The following is a 21,233-nucleotide window of genomic DNA, read 5'->3' as shown; positions in this document are numbered from 1 at the left end:
ATGAATAATGTTCTCAGTGGTAGTAGTAGTAAGTTGAACTTCAACTTCTATATAATATTTTTCTGATCTCTTTTAGAATTGAGCTTGTAGCACACACATATGCATAATTTTTGTTATTTAACTTAAGGCATAGAGATTCTCACAGATTTAAATGAACACCTTAGTTAGCTTAACAAGCAATAAGAAATAAATGGATCTTTGTGAATTCAAGTCCAAGCTGGTCTAAAAAGTAAGTCCAGAACATCCAAGGCTACACAGAGAAACCCTGTCTCTGAAAACCAAAACCAAAACCAAAACCAAAACCAAGACCAGCCAGACAAAAGATGAATGGAGCAGCTTGATCCACGTGAGGGATGTAACAAAATAGTCACACCGTTGTTTCCACTCCTAATCCTGTGGCCTTAGAAAAATCAGCCCATCTACTATTTCCTCACAATGGAAAGAATATTGCATTTTATTTCTGAGAGATAAGGAAAAGTTTGTTAAGGGATAGTTATTCAAAGTAAAAACAGTATGAAAATAATAGACATTTTAAGTGTCAAGCTTTATTTACCAAATTTATGAAACTATGGCATATCTTTGAGTCTTTGGATAAAATCTGATAAATGTTTAGAAGTTTTCTGTAGTAAACATGTCCATACATGACTTTTCTTTGAAAAGATTCTCAGTTTTCTTATTTGCTTCAGAGTGCTTTATGTAGATTTATATACCCATCATCATCATCATCATCATCATCATCATCATCATCATCATCATCATCTCAAGGCTTGTAGGATTTTCTTCCTCAGCTAAATAGTCATTACTTTAAAATGTTACTATGTTCTTAATATTTTGAGAAATGACAGCAGTTTATTATGAAAATTACAATATTTTCTTTTTAAAACATTTTCTTTTTAATTTTACTTTGAATATGAAGTAACTCATGTTTTGCTCAATAGTTCTTGAAGTAGAAGTAAAAAAAGTTAAAGATAGTTCTTCAAGTAGGAGTAAAAAATTAAAGATTATCTTATTAGATGTCAGAAGGCAGATAAAAATATATTTTCCTGAAAAGCAATTATGCTCAGTTGAATACATGTTGACCTACAATAAAAATGCTTTCCAATTTTAGGAAAAGCTGAATAGCTTGACCAAGAAATGGTTCCCTGAGCTGCCTCTGCTGTACCCTGAAGTAGGATTGCTTAAATACATGGTAAGCTTTCTTCTCTGACAAGTGCCACCATACAGAGAATGTAAAAACGTGGTGATGTTCAGATCATGTCAGTCTCACATCTATAGCATCCTTTGTATGAAAATACTCCTGATAAATATTTTAAAAGATTATTAGAACCTTTCTCTGATACTGTCTTAAATCAAGTAGTTTAAAGTGGAGAAGTTGATTTGAGCTGGGTTTCTTTGGCAAGCAGGTCTCAAAGCCAGGAGATACTAAATATCAAAGAAGACTTGGGGTCTGACTCTTGGGGGAGAATCTCTATAGCCTTGTGTTATATTGCATTGTGGTGATGAAGAACTGAATGAAGCACTTTGTTCTCTGATTTTTACAATTGCTTCCTAGACCTCTTGGATTCCAGAATTTAACACGTACAGGTTCCTGACATAAATGGTAAAATATTAGAATATGTGTCTTTTGTTTTTTATTTTTTATAAAGGGCCTTGGGACACAGTTGTAGGCTAACCTTGAACTTGTCATCCTCCTCCAACCCTGATGTGACTTGTAGGATTAAAGGCTTGAGTGACCATATCCTGTTTTCACAATATAGTTTGAAGTCATATATAGCTATCATGTTAAAAATTTTTTTAAATGGTAGAATTAAAATATTTGAAAATCATTTCCACATTTAAGGTTGTTAAGAAGGATGGAGGTGTCAGTATTACTTTATAATGGTCATAATTTTTAGATTTCTCATTACTATTCTATAGCTACTTTCTCTTGTCTTTATTTTAACTTTTAGGACATACGAGGTTTTTCAAGTAAGTATTGAAGTCCTTTGCAAGCATGCTTATTAACCTCATTCATTTCTACAATCTGTTCTAAATTTACAGCTGTGACTAAATGTCTGGAAATTACACAGTAGGTAAGAGACCTTCAAGAGCCAGGAATTTAAAAGAATCCAAACGTCAAGCATTTTTGTTTTACTTTTCAGTTAGATTGATGGTCTTCATTGCATTTCGTAGTGTGCCCCTAACCATGTTGGTAATTTGAAATCCCTACGACGTTTTTTGGTTGTCTAAATGTAATAAAAATTTGTGCCTAGAATTCTGGTGGTCTTCTTACTATGAGCTTAGAGCGAGACCTTCTTGACACTGAGCCCATGAAGGAACTTAGCAGCAAGCGGCCTCTGCTGTGCTCTGAGGTTAACGGGCAGCCAGTTCTCTTAAAGGTAAGGCTAAGTTCTCATTTATGGAAGTTTCAGAAGTATAAAGGAAGTGGGGATGTTACTTTTCAGGAAGAGCAGAAACCTACTGTTTCTAAGTTGTAAGTTGAGGGGCATAATGATTATGCTAGGACTAATTTTGACTTTAAAGTTCCCCTCATTTCCTTAATTTCTTCTTTTTTAAAGATATTTTTTATTAATTAATTAATTTATTCACTTTACATCCCAGTCAAAGCCCCTTCCCGCCTCTCCTTCTAGACCCCTCTCCCTTTCTCCTCTCCCCTCCCCTATTCCTTAGAAAAGGGGAGCCTCCCCACCCTACCCCAGCTCATCAAGTCACATCAGGACTGAGCTCGTCCTCTTCCCCTGTGGTTTGGCAAGGCAGTCCCATCAGAAGGAAGTGATCAAAAAGTAGGCAACAGAGTCCACGTCAGAGGCAGCCTCCACTCCTCACACTAGCAGACCACGTGAAGCCTGAGCTGGGTTTCTGCTACAACTGTGTAGAGGACCTAGGTCCAGTCTGTGCATGGTTCTTGTGCTTCAGACGCCACAGGCCTCTCTGGGCCCTGGTTAGGTGGCTCTGTTGGTCTTGTGGAGGAGTTGCCCTTTATTCTTGTGAGCTGATGAACATCAGAGGGTCTTTAAGTTGTCCTATTGCTACATGTTTGGGAATGTAGAGTAGGTTCAAGCAGAATTACTTTTTCTTTCCATATTATAGCAGTCAATGCAGATAGAGAAGGTACTTAAAAATTAAAATAGAAAAATAGGTATAATTTCACTTACATTATAAACTTATTATATTTAAGCTGGAATATATATTAGAATTGGATTTTTAATGTTGAAATTCCCAGTGCCTGTCTTTTTGTTGTTCAGGGCTATTCTGTGGATGTTGACACAGAAAGCAGGGTGATTCAGAGAGCAGCCTCTTATCACAGAGCTTGTGGAGATACTAAAGAAGAATCTGGGCTACTGCCATTAATATTCCTGTTCCTGTGTAAGGTAAAGTTCTTAAGCTAATCTATTGTAGAAATTATCCTTTTGAAAATAAGTTTTAAAGTAGCACTTTCTTCTTTTTTTATTTTTTTAAGATTTATTTATTTATTATGCATACAGTGTTTTGCCTGCATGTGAACCAGCAGGCCAGAATAGGGCATCGGATCACATCATAGATGGTTGTGAGCCACCATGTGGTTGCTGGGAGTTGAACTCAGGACCTTTGGAAGAGCAGCCGGTGCTCCTCACCTCTGAGTGTGCTCTTAACCCAGAGCCATCTCTCCAGCCCAATTTATTCTTCTTAATATAAACAATAATAACTTTATAGAATCAGTGTATAATACAACTATATTAATGAACTGTTCACTTGAGTTACATTTTCTATTTTACTTCTTAGTCTGATCCTGTTGCCTATCTGGTGGTCCCATATTATCCTAAGGCAAACCTGAGTGCAGTTCAAGCCAGTGTGCCTTTAACTTCAGAAGTAAGTGAATATCATTTTCAGAGATGCATGAAATGAGAAACTAACACCTCGTATATAACACCAATACTGCATGCTGCCCTGCACAAATACTTGGCTTGCATTATTCTATTTCATTGTTGCATCAGCTCTGTGTTCTGTCCTATTATGCATGAGAAAATGAGGCTCAGAGGGATTAAGTGACTTGCACAGAACCTCTTTATCCAGAGGTTCCAGAGCCCAGACTTACAACTATGACTTGTGCTCTGTATATGTAACTGCCTAGGTCAGTAGTTGGAATTTTAAGTTTTAAGTGGCAGCTTCAGCTTTTATCGTTATGAATTTAGAATTAGAAATAGTAATTTATGATTACTAAAGAAGATTCTGATTCTTACTATTTAGTAACACTATTTCATTCTCTTGTGGCTGCTTTATGAGGTGGTTATTTATAATTTAAATTGCCTTAGAGAGGTGTGTATGTTACCAGTTACACAGAGTATTATTTAACTTTTCTATTGCTGTGATAGAACACCATGACTAAGGCAACTTATAAAAGAAAGCATTTAATTGGACATAAAATTCCAGAGAGTCCACCATGACAGAGCCAGACATGGTGGTGAGACTAGCTGAGAGCTCCTGTCTTGAAAGAAGGCGAGGCCGAGGGCACACCCAAGTCTTTTGATACATTAAAGCCTGCCACCAGGTGACATGCATCCTCCAACAAGGTCCCCATAATCCTTCCCAAATAGGTGGACCAATTAGGGACTGACCGTTCAAACATGAGCCTGTGGAGGCCAGTTTTTTTTTCTCAAACAACCATACATAGCTAAGTGTTAACTATCCTTTAGTTCTCTGTCTATGCTGTATCTTTAATTTGAAAGATCCTTCACTTTAACCATGGTGTCCACCTATAATCCCAGCACTTGATGAGGCAGAGGAAGGTGGATCTCTGTGAGTTCCAGAGAAACTCTGTCTCAAAACCCAAAACCCCAAGCCAAAACCAAACTAAACAAAAGCTTTACTTTAGTTCTGAGAGAGTATTTTAATAAAGCCAAAATTTATACATTAAAATGAGTTATCCATTTTTTAAACCCCCCCTTTTCCCTGTGTGTTTATTTGTAGGAAGCTTTAAAAGTCATGAAAGGCGTTGCCCGCGGCCTACATACATTGCACAGTGCTAACATAATTCATGGCTCACTTCATCAAAACAATGTATTTGCCTTAAATCGTGAACAAGGGATTGTTGGAGATTTTGACTTCACCAAATCTGAGGTAAAATAGCAAAGCTTTATAGGATACAGACCCTTTAATACAGTGGTTCAGCACTTATACATAACATGGTGACTTATTGTAAGATCTGCATTTTCAGATAAGGTGTGTCATGGAGTACAATAGTAATATGTAATACTCATTTAGATGATCGTGAGTAGTGTGTGCTTTTGCCATAAATACAGAAACAATCTGATGTATTCGTTGGCGTTTGCAGCATTGATCATTACTTTTCTCATCAGGAAACTGTTGCTAGAAATACATAAGACCCGCACCCCCACTTGTGCTCCTTTCTCTCACAGATTAAATGTAAATATTCATGATTTGCTATTATCAATATAGTACATTTTTGGAAGCCTGGGAACCATGTGTGCTTTTATTTAGTTTAAGTCTGGTTTCACCTACATGACTTTTATTTTTTTTCTCCTTTATTAATTTATTCTTGTTACATCTCAATGGTTATCCCATCCCTTGTATCCTCCCATTCTTCCCTCCCTCCCATTTTCCCCTTATTCCCCTCCCCTATGACTGTTCCTGAGGGGGATTACCTCCCCCTGTATATGTTCATAGGGTATCAAGTATGACTTTTAATTTGGTGCTACATTATCTCCCAATAATAGAGATAACAGAGTCCAAACAATTAAGAGAATGTGATATTTTTATGTGTGTATGAGCAATAGGTAGTCTAACAATATCCATGATCACAAAGAAGAAATTTTTTCTTTGTCTATTTTAATTGACAAAGATGCCTTCTGTGTCAACATCCACAGAATGGCCCTCAACACACACATACACACACACACACACACACACACACACACACACACACACACACACACACACCAAAAACCAAAAAAACAGGCATTGGTAATTTCAACATTAAAATCCAATTCTAGCATATTAGTCTAACTTAAATATAAGTTATTATATACTATGCACAGGTTCTTCATACAGACATTGCTTTGGGAAATGGCATTACTGAATCATATGATCCTGTTTCCTTTCTTTTAAAAATTCTTAGTCTTTGATAGAACACTTAACAAGTTACACATTACACATGCATGGGATTAGTAATAGTTTATATTACAGTTGATGCTCACATATCTCAAAACATATTAAAAGCAAACAAAACTGGCTTGCAAAAGTCACAATTTTTTTAATTTTTAATTTTATGTACATTGGTGCTTTGCCTGCATATATGTCTGGGTGAGGGTCACAGATCTTGGAGTTAGAGACAGTTGTTAACTGCCATGTGGGTGCTGAGAATTAAACCTGGGTCTTGGAAGTGCATTTAGTACTCTTAAGCACTGAGCCATCTCCAATCCCACAAAATGTCTTAAGTGGCAAGAATTATGCTCTAGTGTATATATTCTGCTTGATTTTTTTCATTTGAAGTTTCAATGGCCCTACTATGGAGAATCTAAATCCTTAAGCAATTCAGGATTTTTATTTTACTGTCAAAAATTGTTAGAAAAGTTGACTACAGCAGAACTTGTTTCTGGCTATATGAAAACCTATTCCAGGTACTATGGACTCTGCAAATAAGAATATTGTGCTTTATTCTTTTCTCAAGAGAAAACTTAGACCATTTAAAAATTATTTATAGTAATGAAAAACATGAAGTTTTAAGCAATGCATTGATTCTGATTGGCTTACAATTAATATAAACAGTTTACTGTTTCTCTTATTGAGAAACTTTTCCAAAGTGCCTATCATTCTCCATCCCCGTAACCATTAGATAAAGATCCAGTTTTGCCACATTCACCCTTGTCAACTGTTGCTGTTATGACTTCTGGTCATTTGGTTGTTAACAAGTTTTAGTGCTTTTCATAGGATAACCCAACAGGATAGAAAAGTGAGTATAAAACTAATTAAAAGTTGGAGTATAGGATTTATACAGATTACTCTTATGAAACATTTTATTGTCACATATTAATTTATCTGAGAATTAAGAGAGCTTTAAGAAAATAACTGAGGAGTTTTAAACTTAATTTTAAGGATTCTTGTCAATTTATTTTTAAGCACATCTTTGGTACAATTGTAAATATGACTGTTCCATCAATCACTCCTATTCTTTCATATTAATTTTCACCTGATATTCCCAGCTGATGTCTTAGCTACTAGGCTTTAGACTACACTTAGAGAAGTTGGGATGGAAGTTGGAAGGGGAGAAGATATACAGTTAATACTTAGTGGTAGACGCTATGCTAACTAATATTATTTTTATGACAACTCTATAATGGAGATTTCATTTACATTTAAAAATTAGTTTAGACTTGAAGAACTTAAAATCACAGCAAATAAATGTGAAAGTCAGAATTGTAACAAGGGCAGAATGAATTTAGGTATCATGATATGTCATTAGTTATGGTTTGATTTCTTAGAAAATGACATATTTAGAAAATGCCCATAAGGAAAAGAAAATAATTTGTACAATTTCATTTAAAAAAGATTTAGAATGTTCATAATTAGAAAACAGTACTGCCTTGTGAATTTATTAAAATATGCAAACAGGTGTATGGGAGGTGGCTTCATTGTAAAGTGTCGTCCATGCAAGCCTGATGACCTGGGTTTGATCCCTGAAACCCATGTAAAAAGTCAAGTGGCTTATACTTGTAATCCCAGGACTTTTACAGTGAGGTGGGAGGTAGAAACAGGAGAACTCAAAGCTTGCTGGCCAACTTGCCAGGAGCAGCCAGTGTAATAATAACAGGAAGGGCAAGAAAAAGGCAGAAGGCAAAGGCTTTCTCTAGGAAGCTGTTCTCTGACCTCCACACAGGCTCAGTGGCACACATATGCACCCATCTATCCACAAGCATGCGTGCACACAAATATGTACCTGTGCACACACAGACACACACATAATTCATTCATTTAAAACACACAAAGCAACGTCTGTGATCAATGATCCCAGAGTCATTCATTTTCAGTCCACATCTACACCTTGAGTATAATAAAAGTAAAATTTGTAACAGTAGAAAGTTAGATATTTGAGAACGAGACAATGAACTATTTCAAGAGAAATTTTAAATTGAGAATGGAGGCTTTCCCATAAAACCCTCAACTGTTTAAACTTCTGTTTTTTGTAGAGTCAGCGAGCTTCAGTGAACATGATGGTTGGTGGATTGAGTTTGCTCTCACCTGAGTTGAAAACTGGAAAACTTCCTTCTGCAAGTTCAGACTTATATGCTTATGGCTGCCTTTTATTGTGGGTATGTTGCTTTAGAAAACATCAATAATTTACATGCTTCAGAATGTAAATGGCTGTTGTGATTTTCAAACATTTTTTCTGGATGAATAATAATGGTATACTGTTTAAAAGAATGTGTATGTGTGTGTGTGTGTGTGTGTGTGTGTGTGTGTGTGTGTGTTGTATTTGTGTGTGGGTGCACATCTCTGTGTATATGCATGCAGAGGCCAGAGGTCTGAGTTATTTAGGAATCATCTACTTGGATTGTTGAGACAGAGTCTGTCATTGTCCTTATTGTCCAGGAGCTTGCCAAGCAGACGAGGCTGGGTGGCCGTTGAGCTACAGGAATCTGCCCTCTGCCTTCCCTACACTGGGATGATATGCATGTGCAAACAGGCCCAGCTTCTTCTTTTTTTTTTTTCTTTTTATTAGGGGTTCTGAGTGTCAAACTCAAGTATTCGTGCTAGGATGGCAAGCAGTTTGCCAACTCTGTTATCTTCCCATGCTTAGAACCTTAAAAAAATTAAAAAAATGATAAACTATTGCTGTCCTTCTTGTTACTATGCATCTTCTGTAATTTAGATTGATACATATATTACAGATATTACATTGTTCTTACTTTTGTTATATCGATGGTGAAGATGATTTTATTCTATAGTAATGTGGAACAAAGTCATGCATGTGTGGGAGATAATGCTAAGTGGACACTAGGTATGTTCTTGCTTTTAGTGTATACCAAATGTTACCCATCACTTAAGAATTTGAGTGATTGGGGGCTGGGCATATGGCTTAGTACTTAAGAATTTGAGTTGTTAGATAGTAAAATGAAAGGATATCTGTTCGAGTGAACGTTATACTTGCCCAGGAATGAGCAAATGTTTTCTTAAGGGCAGTTCACTATATTCTTAGGCTCTATGGCATGCTATGTATTGTCAGTACTGAGGTCTGCTGCTGTAGCACCAAAGCATAAGCAAATGAATGTCATCTGTTTCAATAAAAGTTTACCAACAGATTTTGAAGTTTTAATTTTATGTAGCTTTCATATTGTGCTAAATAGTATTTGATTTTCTTTTAAATATTTAGAAACATGAGAACATTTTTTTGCCGCTTACAGTTTGTATGAAAACAAATAGTAGTATTGATTTGGAACAGAGGTCATAGTTTGCTAATTCCTGTTCTAGCCGGGACAGATGAACAAAAGGGAAGGGCATTGAATTTAAAAACAAAGAAGAATGAAGTTGTGTTTATTTGCAGATGACATGCTTAACAATGTGAAAAATTCTTAGGGGTGTACATAAAATCTGTTAGAACTAACATGTATTTATCAAGGTTAACAGTTTTAGTTTCAATGTAATATCTTTCTCATAGACTAATAAGAAATAAGAAATTTAAAATTATGGAAATATGGCTAGAGAAATTACTCAGTGCTTAAGGACACTTGCTCTTGCAGAGAACTCGGGCTTGGTTCCCAGAAATCCTGTGGTGGCTCAGAAACCATGAGTAACTCATGTTCTAGGGGATCTGTGCTCTCTTTTGACTTCAGAATGCACCAGACACACATTTTACACATACATATATGTAGACAAAACATGGAAAATAATTTCTGAAATCATGAAAGTAGCTGGGGAGATGGCTCATTGGGCAAATGTGTAAGAATGAGGACTTGAGCCAGTGCTGATGCTGTGAGGACAAGAGCCTTTTTGACTGAGGCCCTATCCCCAAAGCCACTAGGCTTCCTCTACCCACAGCCATCCAGCACATGTCCCAGTTACCTGCTGCACTTATCATGAAGCCACTGACCACTGCCATGTGTGTTGCATGCCCTTCCTGATGAACACCCTGAAGGAAGTCATCCAGCTGTTCTTAGTCCCAGGGCTGGTGGTTGGTTTGGATTTGTGTTGACTATTGATACTTCTTTATAAATATAATTTATCATTTGTATAAAAAAAGAAAGAAAGAAAAAGAATGAGGACCTGGATTTGAAGCCCCAGAACTCTGAAAAAGCCAAGCATGACCTCATGTTGTGCCTATAATCCCAGCATTGCTTATTCCTCCAGCTAAAATGGGGCCTTGTAACTCACGGAATAAGGAAGAGAGTAATAGAGGGGGAGACATCTGATGTACACGGGTTTGTGTCTGTGCACTCCCTCACGCTCAGAGAAAATCATGACGATGATATCAAAGTATGGAACTTTGGACAAGTTTAACCAAAAATACACAAGACGTGTGTTGAAAACTACAAAACATTGCTAAGAAAAATTAAAGCTACAGATAGAAAAATACTTTTTATTTATGGGCTAGAAAACCTAGTGTTTTATGAAAGTTTTGCTCAAGATTGGCCTATAAATTCAAAGCGCTTTCAGCAAAAATACTGGTAGTTGTTTTGTGTGTGGAAGTTAATTATTAAGTATTAAAATAAATGTTATAGTTTACATAAAATGTGCAGGATTAGTAGTAACCAAAAGACTTTTGTGAAAGAACAAAATTGGAGGGCTTGTAGGATCTGATGTCAAGACAGCAGAATCATAGCTTATGAAGCCAGCCTGATGTTAGCGTGAAGTTAGATATGCAGCGACTGGAGTGGTGGAGAGCAGCGGCTTTCACATTTCCTAACGCTGCAGCCCTTTAATATGGCTCCTCATGTTGTGGTGACTCCCAGGCATAAAGTTGTTTTCTTTCTACTTCATAATTCTAATTTTGCTACTGTATGAATCATAATATAAATGCCTGGTATGCAACCACTGTGGGAGTTGTAGCCCACCGGTTGAGAAGCAATGGTATAGAGACTAGTGGACATAGATGTGTCCCTAGATGGCCAGTTGCCGCTTGGCAAGGCAGTAATCTGAGTGAATGGACTACTGGAACAATGGAATCCATATATGGAGAATAAACCCTTGATTAATTCCTTGTACTGTGCACAAAAATTAAGAGAAATAATACTCTGGTGCCTCACCTTTGACCATGTCCCCTGGAGGGGGAGACCTGGTGGCACTCAGAGGAAGGACAGCAGGTTACCAAGAAGAGACTTGATACCCTATGAGCATATATAGGGGGAGGTAATCCCCCTCAGGAACAGTCATAGGGGAGGGGAATAAAGGGAAAATGGGAGGGAGGGAAGAATGGGAGGATACAAGGGATGGGATAACCATTGAGATGTAACAAGAATAAACTAATAAAGGAGAAAAAAATGTAAAAAAAAAAAAAAAGAGAAATACTGTTAGATCTAAGTTTAAAACTGAGGATTCTAAGACTTCAAGCAGAAAACACAGGAGAAAAATCTATTTTTCAGATTTTCTAATTTCTTGACATAGATGTTTTAAAAGCATGTTCTTAGGGCTTTATGAATTGTATTTTTATCTGTTGTGATGTTTCCCTTTTCATTTGTTCTTATTTTTCCTAAGCCTCAGGCACATCAATAAATTATTTGAGATATTATTTTACACATTGACACTTGGTGTTGTAGACTTTCCTATTAGGAATACCTTTATTATGTCCCACTTTGGTACCTTATGCTTTTATTTTCATTCAGAATTATGATTTTTTAAAATTTCTGTTTTGATTTCTTCAGTTACTCAATTTCATTCAGCACTGAAGTAACTGTTGCACTGTTAAGAAAGCAGTTTTGTAATCTTCCCAAATTTATGTGTACTGTCTTTGTATAGCTAGGTTCTGTCTCTGGTGGAAATGTGTCCAACCTTTTTTTATTTTGACAAGGCATTGTCACAACAAAAACTACACACAGACTCTCATAATGATTCAACTAAGTCTGTGATTTTGTATTGGGACAGTTCATAGATATTCTTGGCATGTGGCCCATGTGTCCTGCTTTGGACACATGTGTAGGAGTAATCTTTTCACCCTTAATAAACATTATTCTTTTAGAAAACACCTGTATTTTATCTATTGAATAAGGCCATAAAAATAAATAATACATGACTCTGAGAATTATTTTTCAGTGTAATACCTTTGAAACTCATGCATATTGTCTGATGTGGTTTTTGTATAAGTATACCAAGTTTATTTATTCACATGCTGAAGAATATTTGGTTGGTTCTAGTTTTTGGTTATTACAAATAAAGCTGCTTATAACAGCTTTGTGTATAGGTTTTGTTAAGAACAAAATGACTTTTTTAGGATAAATATCTGTGATTGAAAGTTCTGGCTCACATTTTAATTGTGTGAATAATTAAGGAACTGCCAAACTACTTTGCAGAGTGACTGTCATTATTCACTCTAGTCATGCACATCAGTTTCAGTTGTCTATATTATTGCCACCACCTGGTATTGTCATCTTCTATTTAACCATATTCATAGATGTGTAGATGCATGTTGTCATGGGCTTAGTTTTAATTTACATAATAGGTAATTATGTAGAACATATTTTATTGTTTTTTACATACTTGATGAAGTCTCTTCATACCTTTGGCCTGCTTTTAATTCGATTGTGTTCTATTAATTTTTTAAAAAGCATTTAAAATATCTTGTAGAGGCGCTTGATATCTTATGTGTATGCCTAAGCATTAAACTAGTTTGAATGAGATTGTTTCTATGATATCTTTTTTTACCCCTCAAGTATATAGAATTTTATTTGCAAGTAGACATCAATCAAATTAGAATAACAGAAAATTTAAATTTTAAAAAGAAAAAGAAAAATATTTTTTCAAAGTGACTTTCAATACTTGCTTACATCAGATACACACACAGATATAGATACAATATCCTCATGAATGCTAGGCTCTGCTCCCCCCAGGCCTTGAGATAGTGCTAGCCAAGACTTGGTGTGATAGGAGCCCACGCTCCCACTAACAGGATCTGGATGTGGGGTTTCTGTCATTAATCTTGTAGCTAAAGAATCAGGGGCAAGCCCGGTGTGGTGTTACACACCTTTAATCCCAGCACTTGGTAGGCTGAGGTAGGCAGAACGTTGTGAGTTCAAGGCCAGCCTGGTCTACAAAGCAAGTCTAGGACAGCCAATGCTACACAGAGAAACCCTGTCTCCAAAAAAAAAAAAGATTCTGGGGCAAATTCTCGGAGTCCCTGAAATATTCCTCTGATGACCACGCCTCTGCCCTCTATTTGTCTGGGTACTATTTCCCTTCCTCTTAACTATAGTCTTCCTCACTTCCTAGCCTTCCAGCCAACTCTGCTGACTTCTTTGACCCTGGAGCAGGTCCACTGCCCTCAGGTGTTACTGTGCTTCCATGACGTCAGCAGCCATGTTTGCTTATGAGTTAAATTTTTATACTGTTGGAGACTCTGTTTATACTATTGATACTCCACAAAACAAAACAAGGCAAAAACCCAGACTGAGGAGCCAACCACCAACATGAACCTCATGCAAGATAAACTGTCCTGCCCCGACCCACACACCCCGCTCCCTTTGACAGAGGTATCACAACTCAGAACTTTTCTATGATATCTTATTCAGCAAATTTTGTATTAGTATGTGTCAATGCTACCGAGTCTTTTCTATATTGATTTTTCAACCTGATACTTTGCTGAATCTTTTATTAGATCTAGGAGTCTTCAGGTGGGTCCTTTAGGAGCTTTTAAATATGGGCTTATATCATCTGCATATATATAATTTAACTGCTCTATTTTTGTATCCCTTTTATTTCTTTTCTTGCTTTATTGCTTTGGCTAAGAATTTAGTACTACATTGAAAAAAAAGTGTTGTGAATAGACACCCTTATCTAATTCTTGATTTTAGAGAAAATGTTTTAATATTACTTTATATGAACCAAGAAGTACAGAATATTCAAACAAGTATCGAATATTCCATCTAACAGCTACAGAATATACATTCTTCCACCATCCTGTGAAACTTTGTTCATTTAAGATCTTATCTTTTAAAAATTTTTAATTAATTAATTATACATCCCAATTGTAGCTCTCTCCCTCTGTTCCTCTTGGCCCTACACTTCTTCCCTCTTCCCCCTATCCCCACTCTCCTACCCCCCAGAAAAAGAGAGCCCTTCCCTGACCTACCTATCCTAGCACATCAAGTCACATAAGGACTCAGTGCGGCCCTGCCAGGGGTAAGCGATCAAAAAGCAGGCAACAGAGTCCTTGTTATGAGACAGCCCCTGCTCCCCTTACTAGGGGACCCAAATGAAGACCAAGCTGCCCATTGGGTACACAGGAATAGAGGTCCTAGGTCCTCTTCATATATAGTCTTTGGTTGGTGTTTCTGTCTCTGCAAGCCCCACCCTTGGCCCATGTTAGTTGGCTCTGTTGGTCTTCTTGTGGAGCCCCTGATTCCTCTATCCTTTCTCCCACTCTTCCACAAAGCGCTCTACACTCAGCCCAGTGTTTGGCTGTAAGTCTCAGCATCTGTTTCATTATTGCTGGATGGAGCCTCTCAGAGGAAAGCTATGCTAGGCTCCCATTGCAAACATAGTAGAGTGTTGTTAATGGTGTCAGAGGCTGGCTATCTCCCATGGTGAGGCCAGACATTGGTTGGACATTCCCTCAATCTCTGCTCTAACTTTATCCCTCCACATATTGTAGTCAGGGTAAATTTTGGGTTGAAGTTTTTGTGAATGGGTTGGTGTTCTCCTCCCTCACTAGGAATCCTCTCTGGTTAGAGGGTGACCTCTTATGTCTTCATGTCTCCCACTACTAGGAGTCTCAGCTAGAGTCACCCCCATATCCTCCCAGGAGCCTACCATGTCATAAGTCTCCAGCTTGTCTCAGAGGTGCCCTTGCCCACAGGTTCTCTTCTCTGTGCAAGCCCTCTGTCTTCTTGAACCCCATCCCTATATCTGATCTCCACCCTCATTTCCCTCAGCACTCCCTCTCCTGTCCTGTTCCTTCTCTTCAAGCACATCCTCTGTCTATTCTGTTTCCCTTCTCACTGAGATTCATGCATCCTCCCTTGGCCCTCATTGTTAGTTAGGTTCTTTGGGTCCATGAATTGTAGTGTGGTTATTCTGTACTATATGGCTAATATCCACTTATAAGTGAATATATATCATGTGTGTCTTTCTGGGTCAGGGTTACCTCACTCAGGATGATCTTTACTAGTTTCATCAATTTGCCTGCAAATTTCATGATTTCCTTGTTTTTAATAGTATTCCATTGTATAAATGTACCACAGTTTCTTTATCCATTCTTCAGTTGAGGGGCATTTACATTGTTTCCAGATTCTGGCTATTATGAATAAAGCTGCTATGAATATAGGCTAGAAGATGTTCTTGTTGTATGGTGGAGTATCTTTTGAGTATGTGCCCAGGAGTGGTATAGTTGAGTCTTGAGGTAGAGCTATTCCCAGTTTTCTGAGAAACCTCCAGATTGATCTCCAGGGTGGTTGTATAAGTTTGAACTCCCACCACATCCTTTCTCCACATCCTCGCCAGCATGTGCTGTCACTTAAGTTTTTGATCTTAGCCATTCTGATGGATGTAAGATGCAATCTCAGAGTTGTTTTTATTTGATTTCTCTGGTGACTAAGGGCACTGAGCATTTCTTTAAGTGTTTCTCAGCCATTTGACATTTCTCTGTTGAGAATTCTCTGTTTAGAGCTGTACCCCATTTTTTAGTTGGATTATTGGGTTTGTTGATGTTTTGTTTCTTGAGTTCTTTATATGTTTTGGATATTAGCCCTTTGCTAGATGTAGATTTGGCGAAGAACTTTTCCCAGTCTGTAGGCTGCTGTTTTGTACTGTTGACACTATTCTTTGCCTTACAGAAACTTTTCAGTTTCAAGAGGTCCCATTTATTAATTAGCATGTGTCTTTTTATTGGTGAAATGAGGCCATTGATGTTGGGAGATATTAGTGACCAAAGATGGTTAGTTCCTGTTATTTTGATGTTGATAGTGTTAATGTGTGTTTGTGTATGCTTCTCTTCTTTGGTCTTGCTGGTGTGGAATATTATTTATTTTCTGTGTTTTCTTGGTTGTAGTTACCCTTGTTGGGATGGAGTTTCCCTTCTAGTATTTTCTGTAGGGCTGGATTTATATATAAATATAGTTTAGACTTGGTTTTGTCATGAATATCTTGTTTTCTCCATGTATGGTGATTGAGAGTTTTGCTTGGTATAGTAGTTTGGACTAACATCTGTGGTCTCTTAGGTTTTGCAAAACATCTGCCGAGGCCCTTAAGGCTTTTAGAGTCTCTATTGAGAAGTCAGGTGTAATTCTGATAAGTCTGCCTTTATATGTTACTTGGCCTTTTCCCCTTGCAGCTTTTAATATTCATTGTTTGTTCTGTAGTTTTAGTGTTTTGATCATTGTATGGTAGGAGGATTTTCTTTTCTGGTCCAGTCTAATTGATGTTCTGTATGTCTCTTGCATGTTTATAAGCATCTTTTTCTTTAGGTTGAGGACATTTTTTTCTATGATTTTGTTGAAAAATTTTTTTCTGGTCCTTGGAACTGGGACTCTTCACCTTCTTCTATTCCTATTATTCATAGGTTAGGTCTTTTCATAATATTCCAGATTTCCTAGGTGTTTTGTGTCAGGAAATTTTTAGCTTTAACATTTTCTTTGACTGATATATCAATTTCTGTGCTTGAGATTCTTTTTTCCATCTCTTGGATTCTGTTGGAGATGCTTGCATCTGTTATTCTGGTTTTCTTCCCTAGGTTTTCTATCTCCAGAATTCCTTCAGATTGTGCTTTCTTTATTGTTTCTACTTCCACTTTCAGGTCTTGGACAGTTTTATTCACCTGTTTAATTGTGTTTTTGTTTAAAAGATGTATTTCTTCTTTAAAGCCTTATTTTCTTGTATTTCTTGCCTCTGTCTTCCAAATCCTAGGATTAATGGCCTGCATCACCAGGCCTGGCCATTTTCCTGTGTTTCTTTAGGGGATTTATTCATTTCTTCTGTAAAGGCCTCTATCATCTTCCTGCATGCTAACACAGAAGGGAAAAGCTCACTGGGTCTCATCTCTAGACAAAGGTGTTAGCATATTGTTTCATGACATATACTTGCTTTGAGTTTCTTGACAGTTTAGTTTATGGAGGGTCTGTGATCATGAAGCCACTGACATATCAGTGGTCCTTTTTTGTAAAATATTCATAGATGAAATTTTGAATTGTATAGAGTTTACCATAAAAGAAATAAATGTGTGTGCTGGAAAGATAGATCACTTGATAAAATGCTTGCTATGCAAGCATGAGGTTCTGAGTTCAATCCCCAGAACTCATGTGAAAAAAACGAAGTGTTTGATGCATGCTTATAATCCTAACGCTGAGGAGGTGGAGGGAGACATGTTGATCTCTAGTGCTCACTAGCAAGCCAGGCTAGCCTAATATGGGAGTTTCAGGATGAGCAAAGATCCTGTCTCAAAACACAAGTTAGTTGATGACTCTTGTGGTTTCAATGAGAATGGCCCCCATAGGCCATTTGGGAACTATTTGCAAAGGACTAGGAGGTCTGGCCTTGTTGGAGGAGGTGTGTCACTGGGGACAGACGTGGAGGTTTAAAAAGACTTCCACCATTTGCAGTGTCTGTCTCCCTCTGCCTTTTGCTTATGTATGGAGTTGCGAGCATGCAGCTACTGCTTCAGTGCCATGCTGCTGTGATAGTTACAGACTCTAACCTTCTGGAACCATGAGCCCCAAGTTAAACATTTTGTTTTATAAGCTTCCTTGGTCATTGCTATTTTATCACAGCAGTAGAAAAGTAGTCAACATAACTCTTAAAGAAGAATAACTGAGGTTGACTTCTGGCCTCTGCAGATACATATGCATGCTTGTGTACCTATATTTCTCCATACTAAAATAGTGGTAAATATAGAATATGGGTTTGGGTGTAAGAGAAGAAAGATCATTGATTGATGGTTGTTAGGGCTGGGTGATGAAATATATAGGACTCAGAATACTTTTATAAATATAAGAAATTTGGTATGTTTAACAGCTTTCTATTGCATGATAAAACACCATTACCAAAAGAAACTTGGGGAGGAAAAGGTTTATTTTGTTATACTTCCACGTCAGAATCCAACAGAAGTGGTCAGGGCAGGAAGTAAGGAAGAAGCCATGGGGGAGTGCTGTTTACTGGCTTGTTCCTCATGGCTTCAGCCTGTTTTCTTTGACCCACTGCACTGTTGAATCCCCCTAAAGTGATCTGGGCCCTCCCACATCAATTGTTAATCAAGAAAATGCCCAATAGACTTGTGTCTAGGTCAGTTTTTTTGGAGATATTTTCTCAATTGAACATCAGTCCCTCTTCCCAGATGACTCTATCTTGTACCAAGTTGACATATAACAAACCAAGACAAATAGTTTCTTAAAGTGTATCTTATTTTCCAGGAATGGGAGGTGAGTGTTAGAATGGAAGGAAATGTAGTGGATTTATTTTCTTGGTATTTAAGTTTTGAGAATTGGTAAAGCCAACATAATATAGATTACTAAATTTCAGAGGATTTTCTTTAAAAATAGATTTATTCAATTTATTTATTTCAAGTTAGTGTTTTGCCTGCAGGCATGTATGTATACCATGTGTGTGCTTGGTACTGCAGAAGTCAGGAGAGGGCATTGAATTTCCTGGAACTGTAGTTACTTATGGCGTGAACCACCATATGGGTCCTGGGAATAGAACTCAGGTCTCTGTAAGAACGGCAAGGGCTTTTAACCACTGAGCCAGCTCTCTAGGTCCTAGAATGTTTTCTTAGAAAGCAAGGAAGCATTACAGTCTTTATTTATGAAATATGTATCAACTAATAAACACTGTAGGCGCTTCAGAAATTATTTGGCTACTTGATCAAGTGTAGTTTTTACTAAGCATTCTTATATCGCATGAGAAATGTGTTTCTTAGGAGTTCTTCTCTATTCACCAGAACCTAGGGGCATCCATTCTTTGGATATTGTGGTATGATGTTGTAATCTACAAAGTGTTGCATTTCATTCCTGGTTATTCCCAAGGTACATAGAGCCAGTGAAAGTGGTCCAGATTAGACTTTCTAGGATTAGTATTTAACACTAATTAAATTTTCCTAATGCTGCAACCCTTTAAATACAGCTCCTTATGTATACATGACCCCAACCATAAAATTATTTTGTTGCTACTTCATAACTGTAGTTTTTCTACTGTTATGAATTATAATGTAAAATCTGATATGTGACCCCTGTAGGTTGAGAACCCCCAATTTAGACTTTTGGACCACATTCACGTTTGTGTCCTTTTGCAGCTTTCTGTTCAAAATCAGGAGTTTGAGACAAATGAAGATGGAATTCCAAAAGTGGATCAGTTTCATTTGGTAGGTTTCCTTTGGCTAGCTACTTATTTGAAATGTGTAATGATGTAAATTTGTAAGTATTTGGTTGAAAATTTTCTCTAATTTTTACAAAAATTCAAACTAGCATTAGAAACTAAGAAGTATTGAACTATATCTTGTAATCTTCAAAGTATATGCTTTTGTAACTGTTTTGTTTAATTATTCTTAATTTTTAATTCTAATGACTTTTAGTGCACTTCTTAATGCTTTAACATACCTCTGTATAATTTGCAAATAGTGATGGTTTACTTCTTCCCCTTTGAATTTCTTCTTTTATTTTTGTTTATTTTCCCTGCCTAATAGTTGGAGTCTCTCAAAAAAATGTTAGGTAGTAGAGATGTGAAATTTTCTTGTGAAACTCTGACCACTGTCCCATAAAAGAAGGAGAATTCTGTTCAAATTTCACTCTATTATTTTAGCTATTATTCTCCTTGTTTTTTTTTTTTCATTTTTCCTGGTAAATAAAATCTGCTCTCTTATTACTGGAGATATATTTTCCCAATGAAATATAACTGAACTAAAAATTTATATAGAAAACTGATGTTAGCCTATGTTAGTCACTAATAATAGATATTTCTAGAAAATTGGATCCTCTATCATTATAGATTTGTTCTTTTTTACCATTAGTTTTTATATTGATTATTTTTAAGTTTTTATTTGTTTTTTGTTTGTTTGTTTGTTTTGAGAGAGGGTTTCTCTATAGCCTTGGCTTTTGATTCTTTTTTAAATGTTTCTTTTTCCTTGCAGGATGATAATGTCAAATCCCTCCTCTGTAGCTTGATATATTTTAGAAGTTCAATGACTGCTCAGCAAGTTTTGAATGCTGAATGTTTCTTGCTTCCAAAGGGGAAATCAATTCCAAACCCAGAAAAAGAGATTGAATATACTCAGCATAACAATGAAGATGAATCAAAGATGGAGAGCTTGGATAGATGTAAAGAAAAGACAAGAAATGGTGAAGCCAACCCTTCACTGACAAATTAGTCCTCTGTTGTTGCTGGACATGTCCCTTTAAAAAGCTTTGTTCTGTTTTCTTAGTAGATAGAAATGTGTGTAAATGTTTTGGAACTAGTTGGATTGTATCTTTGGATTTGGGTTGTAAAAAATAAAAGATATGTTTTGCTTATATCTGAAAATCATTCATATTCTTTGAAGTTTTGCCTAACTTGGCATTGTTATGGAAGGAGTTCCTGTTTGGATTTACTGGAATTAAGTCATTGTAGTGTTAGTGCAAGTTCTCTGTTAATGTGTGGTAGTTGTTGTGGTAAAGGATAATTGGCGTCTGTTTTATATCCAGTTCTGGCAACAGAAAGATAAAATAAACCATGGTCCTTGTACATACATGGCCAGCAGTTTGAGAAAAATTTTCTTTCGGTTTGTTTATATGGTGGATTATGTTGATGGATTTCTGTGTATTGAGCCATCCCTGCATTCCTGGGATGAAGCCTACGTGGTCACAGTGAATGATATCTTTGATGTGTTCTTGGACTCGGTTTGCCAATATTTTATTGAGTATTTTTGCATCAGGGTTCATAAGAGAAATTGGTCTGAAATTCTCTTTCTTTGTTGGGTCTTTGTGAGGTTTAGATGCCAAGGTGACTGTGGCCTCATAGACTGAGTTTTGTAATGTTCCATCCATTTATGTTTTGTGGATCAGTTTGAAGAGTATTGGTATTAGCTTTTCTTTGAAGATCTGGTAGAATTCTGCACTGAAACCATCTGGCCT

The 21,233-nt window shown here is 36.8% G+C and overlaps 1 protein-coding gene across 5 annotated transcripts in view; it reads left to right on the top strand.

Moving 5' to 3' along the window:
• The window catches only part of STK31 (serine/threonine kinase 31), a 72,009-nt gene extending 51,391 nt beyond the window's left edge, over positions 1-20,618 (top strand). For all 5 annotated transcript variants that reach the window (XM_084787329.1, XM_084787326.1, XM_084787327.1 and 2 more), the window contains 8 exons: positions 1,109-1,189; positions 2,253-2,378; positions 3,246-3,371; positions 3,763-3,849; positions 4,948-5,097; positions 8,184-8,306; positions 19,421-19,489; positions 20,255-20,618. In XM_084787329.1, the coding sequence (XP_084643455.1) occupies positions 1,109-1,189; positions 2,253-2,378; positions 3,246-3,371; positions 3,763-3,849; positions 4,948-5,097; positions 8,184-8,306; positions 19,421-19,489; positions 20,255-20,491 (999 nt within the window). In that variant the 3' untranslated portion in view covers positions 20,492-20,618. The remainder of the gene's footprint in view (positions 1-1,108; positions 1,190-2,252; positions 2,379-3,245; positions 3,372-3,762; positions 3,850-4,947; positions 5,098-8,183; positions 8,307-19,420; positions 19,490-20,254) is intronic.
• The last annotated feature ends 615 nt before the right edge of the window (positions 20,619-21,233 follow it).

Source organism: Acomys minous (genome assembly GCF_964271855.1).
Source record: "Acomys minous genome assembly, chromosome: 6".
In the NCBI taxonomy this organism is placed as follows: Eukaryota; Metazoa; Chordata; class Mammalia; order Rodentia; family Muridae; genus Acomys; species Acomys minous.
This window is presented reverse-complemented; position numbering and strand designations above follow the sequence as displayed.